Below are 18909 nucleotides of genomic sequence, written 5' to 3' on the forward strand. Positions count from 1 at the left end.
TTTTTGAATTATGGATTTCTCAGGGTATATGCCCAGTAGTGGGATTGCTGGGTCGTATCGTAGTTCTATTTTTAGTATTTTAAGGAACCTCCATACTGTTCTCCATAGTGGCTGTATCAATTTACATTCCCACCAACAGTGCAAGAGGGTTCCCTTTTCTCCACACCCTCTCCAGCATTTATTGTTTGTAGATTTTTTGATGATGGACATTCTGACCGGTGTGAGATGATATGTCATTGTAGTTTTGATTTGCATTTCTCTAATGATTAATGATGGTGAGCATTCTTTCATGTGTTTGTTGGCAGTCTGTATATCTTCTTTGGAGAAATGTCTATTTAGGTCTTCTGCCCATTTTTGGATTGGGTTGTTTGTTTTTTTTTGATATTGAGCTGCATGAGCTGCTTGTAAATTTCGGAGATTAATCCTTTGTCAGTTGCTTCATTTGCAAATAATTTCTCCCATTCTGAGGGTTGTCTTTTCGTCTTGTTTATGGTTTCCTTTGCTGTGCAAAAGCTTTTAAGTTTAATTAGGTCCCATTTGTTTATTTTTGTTTTTATTTCTGTTTCTCTAGGAGATGGGTCACAAAGGATCTTGCTGTGATTTATGTCATAGAGTGCTCTGCCTATGTTTTCCTCTAAGAGTTTGATAGTGTCTGGCCTTACATTTAGGTCTTTAATCCATTTTGAGCTTATTTTTGTGTATGGTGTTAGGGAGTGTTCTAATTTCATTCTTTTACATGTAGTTGTCCAGTTTTCCCAGCACCACTTATTGAAGAGGCTGTCTTTTCTCCACTGTATATTCTTACCTACTTTATCAAAGATAAGGTGACCTTATGTGCATGGGTTTATCTCTGGGCTTTCTATCCTGTTCCATTGATCTATATTTCTGTTTCTGTGCCAGTACCATACTGTCTTGATTACTGTAGCTTTGTAGTATAGCCTGAAGTCAGGGAGCCTGATTCCTCCAGCTCCGTTTTTCCTTCTCCAGATTGCTTTGGCTATTCGGGGTCTTTTGTGTTTCCATATATATTGTGAAATTTTTTGTTCTAGTTCTGTGAAAAATGCCAGTGGTAGCTTGATAGGGATTGCACTGAGTCTGTAGATTGCTTTGGGTAGTACAGTCATTTTCACAGTGTTGATTCTCCCAATCCAAGAACATGGTATATCTCTCCATTTATTTGTATCATTAATTTATTTCATCAGTGTCTTATAATTTCCTGCATACAGGTCTTTTGTCTCCTTAGGTAGGTTTATTCCTAGGTATTTTATTTGTTTTGATGCAATGGTAAATGGGAGTGTTTCCTTAATTTCTCTTCCAGATTTTTCATTATTAGTGTATAAGAATGCAAAAGATTTCTGTGCATTAATTTTGTATACTGCTACTTTACCAAATTCATTGATTAGCTCTAGTAGTTTTCTGGTAGCATCTTTAGGATACTCTATGTATAGTATCATGTCATCTGCAAACAGTGACAGTTTACTTCTCCTTTTCCAATTTAGATTCCTTTTACTTCTTTTTCTTCTCTTATTGCTATGCCTAAAACTTCCAAAACTATGTTGAATAAGAGAGGTGAGAGTGGCCAACCTTGTCTTGTTCCTGATCTTAGTGGTCATGGTTTCAGTTTTTCACCATTGAGGACAATGTTGGCTGTGGGTTTTTCATATATGGCCTTTATTGTGTTGAGGTAAGTTCCCTCTATGCCTTCTTTCTGGAGGGTTTTTATCATAAATGGGTGTTGAATTTTGTCGAAAGCTTTCTCTGCATCTATTGAGATGATCATATGGTTTTTCTCCTTCAGTTTGTTAATATGGTATCACATTGATTGATTTGCATATATTGAAGAATCCTTGCATTCCTGGGATAAACCCCCCTTGATCATGGTGTATGATCCTTTTAATGTGCTGTTGGATTCTGTTTCCTAGTATTTTGTTGAGGATTTTTGCATCTATGTTCATCAGTGATATTGGCCTGTAGTTTTCTTTCTTTGTGACATCTTTGTCTGGTTTTGGTATCAGGGTGAAGGCGGCCTTGTAGAATGAGTTTGGGAGTGTTCCTCCCTCTGCTATATTTTGGAAGAGTTTGAGAAGGATAGCTGTTAGCTCTTCTCTAAATGTTTGATAGAATTCGCCTGTGAAGCACCATCTGGTCCTGGACTTTTGTTTGTTGGAAGATTTTTAATCAGTTTCAATTTCAGTGCTTGTGATTGGTCTGTTCATATTTTCTACTTCTTCCTGGTTCGGTCTCATAAGGTTGTGCAATTCTAAGAATTTGTCCATTTCTTCCAGGTTGTCCACTTTACAGGCATATAGTCACTTGTAGTAATCTCTCATGATCCTTTGTATTTCTGCAGTGTCAGTTGTTACTTCTCCTTTTTCATTTCTAATTCTACTGATTTGAGTCTTCTCCCTTTTTTTCTTGATGAGTCTGGCTAATGGTTTATCAATTTTGTTTATCTTCTCAAAGAACCAGCTTGTAGTTTTATTGATCTTTGCTGTCATGTCCTTCATTTCTTTTTCATTTATTTCTAATCTGATCTTTATGATTTCTTTCCTTCTGCTAATTTTGGAGGGTTTTTGTTCTTCTTTCTCTAATTGCTTTAGGTGTAAGGTTAGGTTGTTTATTTGAGATGTTTATTCTTTCTTAAGGTAGGATTGTATTGCTATAAACTTCTCTCTTAGAACTGCTTTTGCTGCATCCCATAGGTTTTGGGTCATTGTGTTTTCATTGTCATTTGTTTCTAGGTATTTTTTGATTTCCTCTTTGATTTCTTCAGTGATCTCTTGGTTATTTAGTAAAGTATTGTTTAGCCTCCATGTGTTTGTATTTTTTTACAGTCTTTTTCCTGTAATTGATATATAGTCTCATAGTGTTGTGGTTGGAAAAGATACTTCATATGATTTAAGTTTTCTTAAATTTACCAAGGCTTGATTTGTGACCCAAGATATGCTCTATCCTGGAGAATGTTCCATGAGCACTTGAGAAGAATGTGTATTTGGTTGTTTTTGGATGGAATGTCCTATAAATATCAATTAAGTCCATCTCGTTTAATGTATCATTTAAAGCTTGTGTTTCCTTATTTATTTTCATTTTGCATGATCTGTCCATTGGTGAAAATGGGTTGTTAAAGTCCCCTACTATGATTGTGTTACTGCCGATCTCCCCTTTTATGGCTGTTAGTATTTACCTTATGTATTGAGGTGCTCCTATGTTGGGTGCATAAATATTTACAATTGTTATATCTTCTTCTTGGACTGATGCCTTGATCATAATGTAGTGTCCTTCTTTGTCTCTTCTAATAGTCCTTGTTTTGAAGTCTATTGTGTCTGATATGAGAATTGCTACTCCAGCTTTCTTTTGATTTCCATGGAATATCTTTTTCCATCCCCTCACTTTCAGTCTGTATGTGTCCATAGGTCTGAAGTGGGTCTCTTGTAGACAGCATATATACGGGTCTTGTTTTTGTATCCATTCAGCCAGTCTTGTCTTTTGGCTGGAGCATTTAATCCATTTACATTTAAGGTAATTATCGATATGTATGTTCCTATTACCATTTTCTTAACTGTTTTGGGTTTGTTATTGTAGGTCTTTTCCTTCTCTTTTGTTTCCTGCCTAGAGAAGTTCCTTTAGCATTTGTTGTAAAATTGGTTTGGTAGTGCTGAATTCTCTTAGCTTCTGCTTGTCTGTAAAGGTTTTAATTTCTCCATCAAATCTGAATGAGATCCTTGCTGGGTAGAGTAATCTTGGTTGTAGGTTTTTCTCCTTCATCACTTTAAATATGTCCTGCCACTCCCTTCTGGCTTGCAGAGTTTCTGCTGAAAGATCAGCTCTTAACCTTATGGGGATTCCCTTGTGTGTTATTTGTCGTTTTTCCCTTGTTGCGTTTAATATTTTTTCTTTGTATTTAATTTTTGATAGTTTGATTAATGTGTCTTGGTGTGTTTCTCCTTGGATTTATCCTGTATGGGACTCTCTGTGCTTCCTGGGCTTGATTAACTATTTCCTTTCCCATATTAGGGAAGTTTTCAACTATAATCTCTTCAAATATTTTCTCAGTCCCTTTTTCTCTTCTTCTTCTGGGACCCCTATAATTTGACTGTTGGCACGTTTAATGTTGTCCCAGAGGTCTCTGAGACTGTCCTCAATTCTTTTCATTCTTTTTTCTTTATTGTGCTCTGCAGTAGTTATTTCCACTATTTTAACTTCCAGGTCACTTATCCATTCTTCTGCCTTATTCTGCTATTGATACCTTCCAGAGAATTTTTAATTTCATTTATTGTGTTGTTCATCACTGTGTTTGCTCTTTAGTTCTTCTAGGTACTTGTTAAATGTTTCTTGTATTTTCTCCATTCTATTTCCAAGATTTTGGATCATCTTTACTATCATTATTGTGAATTCTTTTTCAGGTAGACTGCCTATTTCCTCTTCATTTATTAGGTCTGGTGGGTTTTTACCTTGCTCCTTCATCTGCTGTGTGTTTTTCTGTCTTCTCATTTTGCTTAACTTACTGTGTTTGGGGTATCCTTTTCACAGGCTGCAGGTTTGTAGTTCCCATTGTTTTTGGTGTCTGCTCCAACTGGCTAAGGTTGGTTCAGTGGGTTGTGTAGGCTTCCTGGTGGAGGGGACTAGTGCCTGTGTTCTGGTGGATGAGGCTGGATCTTGTCTTTCTGGTGGGCAGGTCCACATCTGGTGGTGTGTTTTGGGGTGTCTGTGGCCTTATTATGATTTTAGGCAGCCTCTCTGCTAATGGGTAGGGTTGGGTTCCTTTCTTGCTGGTTGTTTGGCATAGGGTGTCCAGCACTGTAGCTTGCTGGTTGTTGAGTGGAGCTGAGTCTTGGCATTGAGATGGAGATCTCCGGGAGATTTTTGCTGGTTGGTATTACGTGAAGCTGGGAGGTCTCTTGTGGACCAATGTCCTGAACTTGGCTCTCCCACCTCAGAGGCAAACCCCTGACGCCTGGCTGGAGCACCAAGAGCCTGTCATCCACATGGCTCAGAATAAAAGGGATGAAGAAGAAAGAAAGAAAGAAAGAAGAAGATATAATTAAATTAAATTTAAAAGTTATTAAAATAAAAAATAATTATTAAAAAAAATTTAAAATAAAAAAAAAGAAAGAGCAGCCAAACCAAAAAACATATCCACCAATGATAACAAGTGCTAAAAACTATACTAAAAAAACAAAACAAAAAAAAACCCGGATAGACCAAACCCTAGGACAAATGGTAAAAGCAAAGCTATACAGACAAAATCACACACAGAAGTATACACATACACACTCACCAAAAGAGAAAAAGGGGAAAAAATATATATATTGTTGTTCCCAAAGTCCACATCCTCAATTTGGGATGATTCATTGTCTATTCAGGTATCCCACAGATGCAGCGTACATCAAGTTGATTGCGGACAAGGATGAGAATTCTTGCTGAATGGTTATTATTCCATTACAGTCATAGTCTTCTGCTATCTCTTCATATAAGTCCTGAATATTTCTTATCAAGGGTATTGTCAGACATTTTATGGTTCAGGCTGGAATTGTTGTGCAATCATTAAAAAAACCCCTATTTTCTAACTGGTTATTGCTAGTGTCTTGGGTTTTTTTAATAAAAATTTCTTTCACTTCTGTATCCAACCATTTTCTAATTTTTTAGTATATTATATATAATATATATATATAAACTAATATATAATATATTATATAATATACATATATAAGCTTATATAGTAGTTTTTCAGTTGATCCTCTGGAAAGTTCTGGATATCAAATTATAAAAGTTAAAAATTATAATAATTTTATATCTTCCTAATAGCTATAATGCTTATTTCTGTTTCATATTTTATTGCTTGACTGGACCCTTCAAAACAATATTAAATTTTAATGGTGGCTGGAGGCATCTTTGCTTTTTTCCAGGAATGATAATGCCTCTAATGTTTCATCATTAAGTGTTATTCCAGTTCAAGATAAATAGAAATATATTTTTTTAATAAGACAAATTGAATTTTATCAAAACCTTTTTTAGCATTTACTGAGACGAGTTTTAAAAAACTATTTGATCTACTAATACATTACTTAATAGCCAAAGAGTTTTTAACTAGAAACCAGCCTATAAATGAAGACTCAAAGGGAGCTTAAAGGAAAGGTCTGGGATGGAGATGTAAATCTGTATGTTATCAGTATACAGATGGCATTTCATACCATATGACCAGAGGGGATCTCCTAAGTAGTGGGTACATGTATCAAAGAAAAGTCAGAGGACTGAGCCCTGAAGCACTCCAAGTTTTTAGAACTCATGAAGATGAAGAGAAGTGAGGAGTGGCCAGTAGATATGAAGAAAACCAAGACAGTGTGGTGTCCCAGAAGCCAAGTGAGCAACGGGTTTCAATGATGAAGGTGATCAGTTCTGGCAGTGCTGCTAATGTCAAGATGAGTAGTGAGAGATGACACTGGATTTTGCAAATTGAAAGTCACTGGTGACCTTGATAAGAGCAGTTTCAGTTGATCAGAGGCAAAACTTCTGATTGGAGTGAGTCCAAGAGAGAATAAGACAATCATGCTTGTGCTGGGCAAATCCAGCCTAGATGAGCAATGTCCCAGAACCTCAGTAAATCAAGGCTCTCTTCTCCAGATGAAAAAACTTTAGAAGCAAACTTAAGAAACTTAAGTGGAAAGAAATAGAGGCTGAGTTTGGGATCTGACGGCAAAATGCCTGGATCCCAATTCCAGATCTATCCCTCCCCACCTCTATAGCCTTGAGAAAGACATTCAGAATCCCTGAATCTCAGTTTTTCATCTATAAAATGAGGTGATACTGTTTTCAAAGGGTAGTGGTGAGGTTTCAATTTTTTGAAATGCACTTAAACCCCTACACCAATACTGACTATTCTCACTTTTTTAGGTCTCCTGGACATTTTCTTTCCTGTTCTTTGTCTTGTGGCCAAGCTTTAAGATGGTAAAATTCAGATTTACTTAAAACATAAACCACTCGTTTTGAATATAGTTTCCTATGAATCCTAAAGGGCTTCAAAAGGCCACTATGCATATATGAAGCCCTTTGAAGTTTGTTCTGCTTGCTGCTTTGCCTAAAAATTAATCCTGTTACAAAACAGGTAGATTAAATATGAATAAACAGGTAAGAGTGCAAATAAAAAAAACGATTCTATTGAAATATTTTGCTGTACACAGAGCAGTGAAAGGTGAAAGGGGATAATGGTAGAAGGGGAAACATGGGGCCAAAGAAGGGTTGCTATCTGTTTTTTAGATAAAATAAACTCAGCATGTTTGTGTGCTGTTGGAGATGATTCAGTGGAGCAGGGAAAACAGTGCAGCAAAGAGAGAGGACAATCAATTGCTGGAGTGATATCCTGGAGGAGGTGAGAGTAATGGCCTCTGTTGTACAAGTGGAGAGATTGACATTAAATAAGAGTAACACAGAATATGCAGAGGAACAAGAGGGAAGTAAGGATGTGCAAAGATGCACGTATGTAGGTGGGTATCTTTCTTGGTAGAAACATGTGGAAATCCTCTTCTGATTGCTTCTTGGTTCTCCTTGAAAGAGGAAGGTAAGCTCATTCACTGAGAGTGAGAATGGAGAGAGGGGTAGCGAAATTTGAGTAGAGAGTGGAAAGTGTGAAAGAATTACCTAAACAGATGTATTCATGGTTATCACCTGTGCATTTATTTCTTTTATAATGTTAAACAATAATAAATTTATTTTAAAAACTCCTTTAATATTACCCCATTGCCTTCAGGATAAATACAAATTCATCAGAATCATATTAAAGACTATTCTTCGTCTTCTTCATAAACTTTTATCTCATCTCCTGTCACATTCTCGTTACAATCTATGTTCCACCCTTATCAGTTACTTAAGAGTTCTCCTCAAGAGGCATTATTATGTTTAATACTCCCTGTGGCAGACTATTTGCCAAAGATGACTGCAAGAATCCACCCCATTCCACATGTTCTTCTGCAATGTGACCTTGACAAGATTTTCTCCATTCCCTGAAATATGTGACTGGTTTTTGTTTGTTTGTTTGTTTGTTTGTTTTGCGGTACACGGGCCTCTCACTGTTGTGGCCCCTCCTGTTGTGGAGCACAGGTTCCGGACGCACAGGCCCAGCGGCCATGGCTCATGGGCCCAGCCGCTCCGTGGCACGTGGGATCTTCCTGGACCAGGACACGAACCCATGTCCCCTGCATCGGCAGGTGGACTCTCAACCACTGTGCCACCAGGGAAGCCCATCTGTGACTGTTTTGACCAACAGAATATAATGGAAATGACGCTGCCAGTTCTGGGAGTAGCCCTTAACTGGACTGGCAGTTTCTGTCACGGTGCCTTTTGGAATGCTTGCTCTTGGGATACAGCCTCTTGGAACCCAGGCACCATGCTGTGAGAAGCAAAAGCTACAAAGCCATGTGTAGGTACTTCTGATGGGTGGTCCCAGCTGGGCTCCCAGCCAATACCCAAGATGAGTTACCAGCCATGTGGGTGAGTCATCTTGAAATGTCCAGCCCAGCTGAACCTTCAGATGACTGAGCGCCAGACTACATCTGACTGCAATCACATGAGAGACCCCAATTAAGAACTTCCCAGATGAACCCAGTCAATCCACAGACTTGTGAGAGACAAATGTTATTTAGAACCCTAAACGATAGGCTGGTTGGCTATGCAGCAGTAGATAACCAGAACTACTGAGTGCCGATGTGGGGAGACAGCAGTTGTCATGGTAGTAGTGGTGGTGGGAGACAGGTGATTTAGGCTAAAATCATGGCTCTGCCACCCCCTGGCTCTGTGATCTTAGCAAGTTACTTAAATTCCTGAACTTCATTTTTCCATAAATGGGAATAATAATAACCACCTCACCTGACACAGTTCCTGGAGTTAGTTGATTCTGAAGAAGGGATAAAGGTTTCTGCCCTTCACCTTAGGTTTTAGCTTGGCCCACTGAGGAAAAACTTTCTCGCCTGCCATTTTACCTTATCTCTTTATACCCATATTCCAGCTCCTCCCCATGAGAACAGCTGTTGATAATACGACTTGCTGGGCTTACATTTTACTTGTGGGCATAGTTACTGCATTGTGTGTGTATCTGAGCATGACGTGTTTCGTCTGTAGTTAGATGGATGAGGAAATTCCAGCCAGCCTTGCCAGTGCAACTACTTGGTAAGTGTACTCACAGTCTGCCTCCACAGAGCCAGTTTATTAAGGATACAGACATGGAGACGTAGGAAGCTACTTCAGCCTTGGGACAAAGCAGTGTTCTCTAAGCAAGCTTTAACATAGCTTTGGGTATTATGAAAAGTAGCATTATATTTGTCATATGGCTACTAATCCATTTTGTTCATGGCTTCCCCAATAGAAGAAAAGTATGAATGGGTTTAAGAAGCAAAGCCCACCCCCATAACCCTAATAAACTCCTACTGTTCTTTAGTAGTCAGTTCAACACTGCCTCCTCTGCCCTCATGCAAGGTGTGTTGGGTTCTGCTTACCTGAGTTGCCATTTCTCCTCATGCAGAACTTATATTACTTCTGCTCATATTTTAGTTTGACACTTCCTCCCAATAGTCAGTGAAACTCTTTAGAAAAGGGAAAAGAAGGGTCTTCCATTCAAAGTGTTGACATGTGGCAGGATCTCAATCAATATTTGTGTAATAAATTAACATCTTACAGACATTATAAACTTTAAGGATATATGGATATGTTCCTGTGTGTAGGTGTGTGTGATGAGTGTGTGTGTGCAACACTCGCCTGCCCCTCCCCCATTCTTTCAACACAAACAAATAGCCAAAACCTAGATAGGGATTTTAAGGTTATATCCCAAATCTAGCAGTTAAGATATAAAGGTTACTAATTGAGTTATATAGAAAACGTGTGATATTTTATTACTAAGGAAATAATGTATTTATCTCACGTAACGAAGGTTTTGCTAATTGAAGAATGAACATTCTGAACTCGTAAGTAGACAAATAATTATAAAGTAACAGGTTTGACACTCTGAAATATGTTTTTAAAGCCTCTATATTAAATTATTATTAATGCTGCCAAAAAGCAATACGGAAATCTTGACACTATTATTCCAAATATGTAATTTAATGTACTATAGGTATCTTGGTAAAATGAACAATAGCTATACAGGAGTCATAAATAAAAATATTTACTTATATACCTTCATCGTCAGTATTGAGTTTGGCTTCCAGTTCCGCTATCTTGTGTCTTATTTCAAGCACTGAGCGTTGCACTGTATCCCTATTATTAAACACATTTTGTTAATTATGATTCAATTAAAAATAACATGAGAAAAATAATACACAGTAACCTACCACTACTTCAGGAACAACCTATTATGAAACATCACTTAGTGAAGGCCTGGTTGAGAATTAGTAATCAGGCGAACACAGGCTTCCGATTACCTGGGTCCAGAGGGACACCAAAATGCACTAAAGCTCAAAGGTCCCCATGTAACCACTTAAAACCCTTTATTCTTAAAGTTGGCCTCAAGAAGTCTGACAATTTTGGTTACCTGGTTTCTCAAAGCCCAGCAAAGGAGCTGCAAATTACTATAGACAGGAACAGCTAGGGCAACAGGTAACAACTGACAACCTGAAATAAAAAGGAAAAAAAAAGAAACACTAATAAAAAAAAAACCACATACACACACATAGCATTCCAGAGATTATCTATTTAGGACATCAGCAAGTGGCATAGTAGTTATCAAAATATGATGACAGAATCATTTATATTTCTGAATGCCTATTATGTTAAAGGCATTGTGCTAAGTACTGAAGATACTATGGTAAGTGAACAGAACAGTAATTGCAGCAGCTAACTTCCACTGAATGTTTATTACAAGCCAACGCTAAGTGCTTTACATACATTTCAGTCCTGGTACCAACCACATGACGTGTGAGATACTGATTTCTACGCCAGTCTTAGACTTGAGAAAACTGAGGCTTCAGAGGTTCATTAACTTGCGCAAGATCATGTACTTGCTGAGTAAGTGATAAGAGCTGGGATTTGAATTTGTGCAGGATTCCTCTAAAGGACTGGCTCCTACACTCTACTGCTTCAGGAAATACAGAACCTGTCCTCAGAGTGCTTACAGCTTAGTACCAGACCAAGAAATAACTGAGCAATTTAAAAAGTGTGGTTGGAGCTACGACAGAGGAAAGCACAGGAAGCTACAGGGTGACCCAAGAGAGCCTAGCCCTCCTGTGGCCTGCGGGTGGGGGTGGGGGTAGGGTATCTAAAAAGATACTTAAAATGTTCCAAAGACTTAGTAAGAAGTACTGATATTGAGTACTTTAAGAAGTATATATAGTAGGGGCTTCATTTTTACCAAGTGTCACCAATTCTTAAGCTCTTCTAAAGGGGTGAAAGAGAAGCATAACTATACGAAACCTTTGGAATTTGAAACAGAAACCCTGAACTTAGTGGAACATCACAAGCAAACACATGTTTCAGAATTATAGTCTGTGCACACAGTACACTCCACCGGACTCGCTCCTGAAGGCAGAACCTCAAAACCTGCCTATTTATAATACCAAACGCAAGAGCTAAATGAATCTCTCCTATAAAACACTGTTTTCAGATGTCACCAGTTCTGCCCGGGGATTAATGACACTGCAGGTGTCACCTCGGCCTCAGGGGCTTCGGCCTTGAGCCGCGGGGCTCACACAGGCGCAGGCCCTCGGCTTGGCGGCGCCGACGTGAACCCCACACACGGCGGGGCGCGCGCCGCCCTCCGACTCACTTCAGGTGCCTTTCTTCCAGTAACTCCAGTTTAAGGCGGTCGGTGTTCATATCGTCGAAGGTGTCGCCTCTTCCTTCCTCCACCGTGTCAGATCAGAGGCCACCCACGCCCTTCCCTCACACGGCTTAGAACGCGAGACCTGAGGGGACCCCCTGCAGCCGGGAGTGGTCAGGTTCTGTCAGCCGTAGTGGGGGCGAACTGCCTCACGATCGCTGCCTGGCGCCGTCCGGTGACGTCACAGGGCGGCGCCCGGGGGCGGGGCCAGGCTGGGATGCCCAGGGCCGCTCACAGAGAAAGAGGGCTCTGTGCTGGGAAGTTTGGAATTGAATTAACTAGAAAGTAATGTAGTATCACGTTAGACCGACAGACTAATGTCCAAAAGAACCACCCAAATTTGTGGGCAAGAGATGATGTGAAGCATTTTGAGGAATAAGTTCAATTAATAGTAATCGAGGGTTTATTTTATACAGAGTGATATGTAACAGATGCTAAGTACGTTCACTGCTTTCAGAGAACCTACGGTTTAACTGAAAAGTGAAGATCTCTTGCCAGTGTGTCAGTAGTCACGTGGTGTGGCAAATCTTGTACTCCCAACTTTTGTGCCCAGCCTGAGGCAAGCTGTGGGGAGCAAGGTGCTGGTCACCTCTTAGACACTCACCGGTGTCTATTCTGTCTTGGTGGCTCCCTTCCTTCGTCCTCAGCGCGCGTTCTTAATTCTCTGATTGGGGAGGTGGGGATGAGAGGGACCTGCGTGGCAGAGAGATAGTCATGCATTTTATATTCTCCCAAATCTTTCTGGTTCACACCTAAACCATAGCTTTTGAAATATCAAAAGCTAAGAACTGATGGTTTTGTTCTCTAGTTTCTCTGTAGAACCCCTGCTCCTTTAGGTCAGGAGGGTCAGGAATCCTCTCCACCTCTAATGCTGCTTCCAGGATCTCTACTCTTCCGTCCTCCTGTAAAAACTCACTCCTTATTTCATCTGGGTGTGACACCATCTACTTCTCCTTGCTTCACCCAGAGACTTAATAGTCACAACCTGTCTACTGACTTGGACAAAAAAAGTAGTTTTTCCACCATAGGTCTTGTCTACAACCTCGCCCTTCAATATGCAACTCTCATCACTTTATCTCCACTCCACATCCACAGCTATATGCTGAACCCTGTCATCAGTGTGGCTTTAGTTCAAAAGCCTTAAATTAAAAAACTGCTGTATACCAAAGCCCCTTTTTCTGCTCCCAGCTCAGTTACTCCCTAAATAGCAACGTTTTAACTAGAGACATTATCTGTGGGGCTTCTTGAACATGCAAATGCTGGGATCCTATCCCTTATCTCAGTAATCTTGCTTCTTGGTAGCACTCTAGCAAGTTGCTTTTCAGCTGGCTAACTGAATTTGAACAGAACAGATTGGGTGGGATGCCGGGGGAGAGAGAACACTTTCCCCCACCCACTAGTCATTTTTTCCTCCAATGAATAGCCTCCAGGTTGATCAAACTGTTTCTTCACATATGACAACTTTTTGCATAGAATACATTTAAAGACATTATTTTGGGTTCCTATCTTTCATCTGACCTGTGTTCTTAAAAAAAATTTTTTTTATTCATCTTTCTGGATCTTTAAAATATACTGTAAATAGAAAATGTGTCTTTGAAGAAAAGCTATTCAGAAATCAACAAAATATTCACTTTTAAGCAATTCTGTTGCTAAAGTAAACACAAAATAGCAAAATCCATTAGGAAGTCTGTTTAAAAATACCTAGTCTTAATTCTGGCAAGAACAGACCAGAGAACTAATTTATTTGAGCACAGTATTATAGACTTAACTGATATGTCTGGCTTTTCTTAGCTTACCCTACAATACCTATGAAGGCAGAGAAAAAGACTCACACTATCAGGTAGGTAGTGATGATCTATTTTGCTAATCTAGGGCTGATGATCTATTTTGCTAACATCTCAAGAAATTTTCTACCAACTATTAAGCCAATAGAATTATAACAAAAAATTAATTTGATAAGCAGCTGCAATCAGAGGAAATAAGACCATTTGTCTTTCCCCATCTACCTCTGTTTAAGAAAGACAAGATGCCCAGCCTAACAGGCCCTCCTTTTTGAAGCATGTATGTGACCTCTTCTTTCATACTGTTCCCTTACATCTTGGGAGGAAGGTTACTTCACCTCTCTATACCTCAGTGTCCTATTCTGTAAAATGAAGACTGTAATGGTATAACCTCATAAGAATATTGTGAGGTTAAAATGAGTTAGTCTGTGTAACAGCACTTAGAACATTTTAACACTACCTAAACATTAGCTATCATTATTTTTATAGCTAGTAGGTTCCTAGAGGCAACGCCAGAAAACTACCCAGTACAGCATAGGGGAATGACAGTCTGTAGAGGCAAAGTGAGGAAAAACCCTGGTAGCAGTAGATACTGAGAACTGTTTGTCAGACACTAGATCTGTTGCATCTCAAAAAGCCAAGAAAACCTAGGAGAAAGACCTCTAGAAAATAAAAACCAGGCTAAGAAGCTGTGATGGTTAATTTTATTGTCAGCTTAACTGGGCAACGGGGTGTCCAGACATTTGGCCACATATCATTCGGGGTGTGTCTGTGAGGGTGTTTCTGGGTGAGATTAACATTTCAGTCAGTAGACTGGGTAAAGCAGATTGCCCTCCTTAAAAGATGGGTGGACATCACCCAATCAGCTGAAGACCTGAATAAAACAAAAGGGCTGAATAAGAGGGAACTCTTCCCGTTTGACTGCTTTCATTGGTATATTGGTCTTTTCTGGCCTTCAGACTCAGACTGAAACATAAGCACTTTGGGGTCTCAGGCCTGCCTACCAGCTTTCAGACTGGAATATACATCATTGGTGCTCCTGATTCTCAGGCTTTCAGACCTGGACTGATACAGCACATCAACTCTCCTGGGTACCCAGCTCACTGACTGCAGATCTGGGGCTTCTCAGCCTCCATAATTGCACGAGCCAATTCCTTATAATACATATTGGTTCTGTTTCTCTGGAGAACTGGAATATGGAAGCTATACTTACCAAAATTTTGTCTAGCTGTTGATCTGAAAAAGCAACCCACAAACAAGTGAACAGAGTAGAATGAAGTGAAATGGACAACTAGGTTCCCGTTGACAAGTCCAATTTTGCTGACCTCTGCTCTAAGGTAATTTTTTAAACTTTAGGCTCCACTATGTGTCATTCCATTTCTTAAACTTAAATAAGGCAGAGACCGACTGGAAGCTATTTACCAATTCAATTTTATTTCCATTTTAACTAGTACATTATCCTTGGCCCTAGGGAAAGGCTCCACCAATTCTGTGTCCCTGAAAAACCCATGAATACATTTGAGGCCAAGTAAATCAGACAGTTTATTCACAAAGTGCATTCTTTATATAGTTTCAAATAAAGCATAATAAACTAAATAGCAATTGGAGTTTCAGAAATATTAAAATGGACTATACTAAGAAAACCAATACCAATCTTTTAAAATCATTAAATAAAAATAAAATGCCACTAGCTATTTTACTTACATATTTGTAGCTTATAGGTCTGTGAATATCCTCTCTTCTGCCAAAGTAGACACTGTTATGCCTAGCCACCATGGATTAAAGCCTAAAATCTTCACATTCTTTACCTTAATTATGAGTAAAACCTTTCTAATAATTTAATTTATTGGCTTTTTAATATATAAAATTCCAATGACTGAATCCCAAAATAAAAATTATTTATCATACATAAACTCAACTGTTTATATTTTAGTTTTTACTAAATTTCAGCCTTTTGGCAAAACTTACAGAAGTAGACACGGTAAAGTGATGACATTTTTGTCCAATTAAGCTGATAATAATCACTCTGAATTTTGATACAATACCAACCATACCCCCAAATTTCCCAGGCTTCTAACAGATCAATAACAGGCTAAATCTAGAAGACTTAAAAATCTATTTGTATTCATTTAAAATCAGAAAGACCATTCCATTTCCTAACAAAGAGATAAGCTACCAAATGATTTTATAGAACCTCATTTTATTTTTCATGATTAGTCTACTCCTTGTTTTGAAAAAGTCTTTTAAATGTTATACAAGAATTCTTTTCATTTAGGGTTACAGTTTTTGTTTAGCTTACACACTGAAAATTCTCACAAGCACCTAAAAAAAAAATCCACAATTAGTGCAAAAAGAGGAAACAATGTTTAAAGCATTCATTCCCAGTACAAACATAACTAAGGTTACTAAATGCCAAATTTTAGGTAAATATATAATTTCCTACTTTGCTTTCTGAAAGACAGCAAATACAAAAATAGTTTAACGTTAGGTTTAATGAGATTTATAGCACATCTATTATTAGTCTTATTTTAACTGCAAAAATATTTTAGCCACATTTAGAAAAAAATCAACTCACAGAGAATGTAACTGTATTTCTGAAGGCCAGATGCAAGAATACTGATTCTTTTCCTTAGAAGTAGAATACATGACATAAAGCTTATGAAATAGTCACTTTGTAGGAATGAATACATTTTAAAAATCCTGGTTAATCTGTAGGGAATTCCACATTTGCCATTTAACAAAATTGCATCCATCTGTAAGGCTTTGGTATAGACAATTCATAGCACTTCCATCATTTATCTTTCTTCTTTGCCCCGTCCTTCTCTAGTGCCTCTCTCTGTTCATCTTTCGCCTCTTTCATGTTTACACTTGCTCCTCCTCCTTGATTTTCCCCCTTAGAATTATCAACAATTTTATAGTCCTCAAGCAGCGTGTGTCCCGTTTGTTTTGCAGTTTTCTTCACCATTGCTTTGATGCCAACGTTGTCAATATTATAGGCAGTTACACCAACATTGATGGCAGAATCTACTGCATTGTGTGTAGCTTCTCCTGCGGTATGCCCGTATCTTTAAAAGAAAGATTAGAGAAAATACAATGAAATTACAAATATAAATTAAGATCTTCTGAATTAGTATTAAATAGGTCACATGATTAGCATGTTATCCGAAAGCAAAATCAGAAGTTAGGTTTCAATTTAATTAATAACTTAAAACACAGTAAAGAATAAAATCACACTGTGCCAAGGCTGTTATTTTCTCCTTTAGCAAAAACACTGTGAAAATAAACTGAGGCTGAGATTAATGTAATAAAGACTGTTTATGCTGAAGAATAAAATGTAAATTATAATAAAGGTTGTTAATCAGTCAATATTTCCTTTTTTATCTTCTTCTGAAAATATAAGAGAATTCTAACTGAAACAACTATAGGTCACTATAAATGGTATGAGTTCTACCTTAACTAGACTTTGGTTAAGTCTTTCAAACTACTGGAATCTGAGTTTGTCTCTAAGCAGAGATTCTACAACACTCTTCCTCACTCCACTCCACCCCACTGCAGACTCACTGGCCTTCTTGCTGTTCTTTGAACCCACCAAGCACACATGCGCTGCCCTATGACTTTCGTACTGGCTGGTATCTGCCTAGACTACTCTCACCCCAGGTATGCATGTGGCTAACTGCCTCACCTTCTTCAAGTCAGCTATTATCCTCTCAGTATTTAACCTATTTTAATTGCCTTATCTCACATGTCCTACCCCACTGCCAATCAATCCCCCCCTTAAACTTCTCTTTCTTCTATAACTTAGTCTGCTACATACTATAGAACTTTTTTACACCCATTGTTTTTGTTTTGCTTATTGTTCATCTCACTAGAATATTTTTTGTTTGGCTTATTGTTTGTCTCACTAGAATATAAACCCCATTAGAGAAAGATCTCTTTACTTTGTTCATTAATGTATCTTAAGTACTTAGAACAGTGCCTGACATCTAATATTTGTTGAATGAATTAAATGAGGAAGTCCTGCCCTATCCATCTAAGAGTTTCTTGAGTTCATATGTATAGCAAAGGGCTTGGGAAATTACAAAGAATTACACAAAAGTAGCTATTCCTGACCGTAATCAATACCGCTGATGGTGTTTAATACCATTTCCATAAGAAAATAATACAACTTGAGGTCTTAAGCAAGGACACTAAAACTTATCCTACTTCTTGTTTTACTCTTTACCTTTTTTTTAAGTACCAGGCTTTTAAAGCTTTTCTTGTCCATACACTTCCCCAAGTAGAGGATTGCTTAAACAACATACAAGAACAAAGAGGCAAAATTTTACAATTTTCTCCAGGACACACTGAAGTTTCCTAGATGCATTGAGACCCAATATCTGGACATTTTTTCTAACACCGGATCTGTCCTCTGAATTAACAAGTACTCTATTACTATTAGCCTGGCCTAAAACAGTGGCTTGTGAGCCTATTGGCTTATTGATGCTTGTCTTTTTTTTCAACTTCAGTGTAGAAATATGAAATAATCTTATTATGCTTCTGAATGATATCTCATTCTGTCCTTTGCCTAATGTTAATCAGAGCCAGGGCACAGCAGAGCCTACAATCTGTCAAACCTTATGTCTATACCACTCTTGATTGGGGCTATTTCAACAGTTACCCAACAGAAAAGCTTCTGACTGCTTTCTGCCTGTCCGGTTGCTTTGCAACCCCCACAGCACTCCATAGGATTGCTGATGTTGCAGAAGACATTGGGCCTTCTCAGTCAACCAAGTCAACCAAGCCCCAGTCACAAAAGCTATTGTCAGGTGGAATGCTCAGGCTCAATGAGGAGAAAGGGGCGGCAGCAGTTTCAGCAATGGAAGTGTGCCCGTAACTCCTGGTTGAGCAGGTTTCTCTCAGGGCTTCTCTCTCCAGGCCTGTGTTAGCTACAATGAAGTGACAACGATAACTTAAGAATGTGGCCGTATTAGTGTTTTCGAGCACAGTAAATCCTCCAGACTCATAAACTTCCACTTCTGAGTATTTTGCATGTTCCCTATTCTACTGATGCAGTTTGATACCTCAAATTCCACTTATGATATTTCTATATGCAATACAATTCTAAAGACTACATTTAAAAAAAAAATAATATACTGAAAAAGAAGTCTGTGTTGGTCCCCTGATGATTTTTCTTGTTCTTCCATGCTGTCTCCACCTTAGCAGCAACTCCTGTTAATCTGGAGGGAAGTACCAAACTGGGAGCCAGAAAACTAGATTCTAATACCGACCATGCCAACAACCAGCTGCATGACCCTGGTGAAGTCTCAGCCTCTTTGCATCTCATCAATT

General features: G+C 38.5%; 2 protein-coding genes across 5 annotated transcripts in view; both read right to left on the reverse strand.

Annotated features, from left to right (window-relative positions):
• CCDC169 (coiled-coil domain containing 169) overlaps positions 1–11888 on the reverse strand; it is a gene marked incomplete at its 3' end in the record, with an annotated part of 42443 nt that extends 30555 nt beyond the window's left edge. Inside the window, 2 exon segments of the mRNA XM_082859784.1 lie at positions 10163–10242; positions 11747–11888. Of these exon segments, the coding sequence (XP_082715910.1) occupies positions 10163–10242; positions 11747–11796 (130 nt within the window). The 5' untranslated portion in view covers positions 11797–11888.
• A 3108-nt stretch (positions 11889–14996) lies between these two features.
• Positions 14997–18909, reverse strand: part of SPART (spartin) — a 41338-nt gene continuing 37425 nt past the window's right edge. For all 4 annotated transcript variants that reach the window (XM_082859408.1, XM_082859407.1, XM_082859410.1 and 1 more), the window contains exon 9: positions 14997–16646. In XM_082859408.1, the coding sequence (XP_082715534.1) occupies positions 16373–16646 (274 nt within the window). In that variant the 3' untranslated portion in view covers positions 14997–16372. The remainder of the gene's footprint in view (positions 16647–18909) is intronic.

The sequence above is a fragment of the Leucopleurus acutus genome (assembly GCF_964270905.1).
Source record: "Leucopleurus acutus genome assembly, chromosome: 18".
NCBI classification, from domain to species: Eukaryota; Metazoa; Chordata; class Mammalia; order Artiodactyla; family Delphinidae; genus Leucopleurus; species Leucopleurus acutus.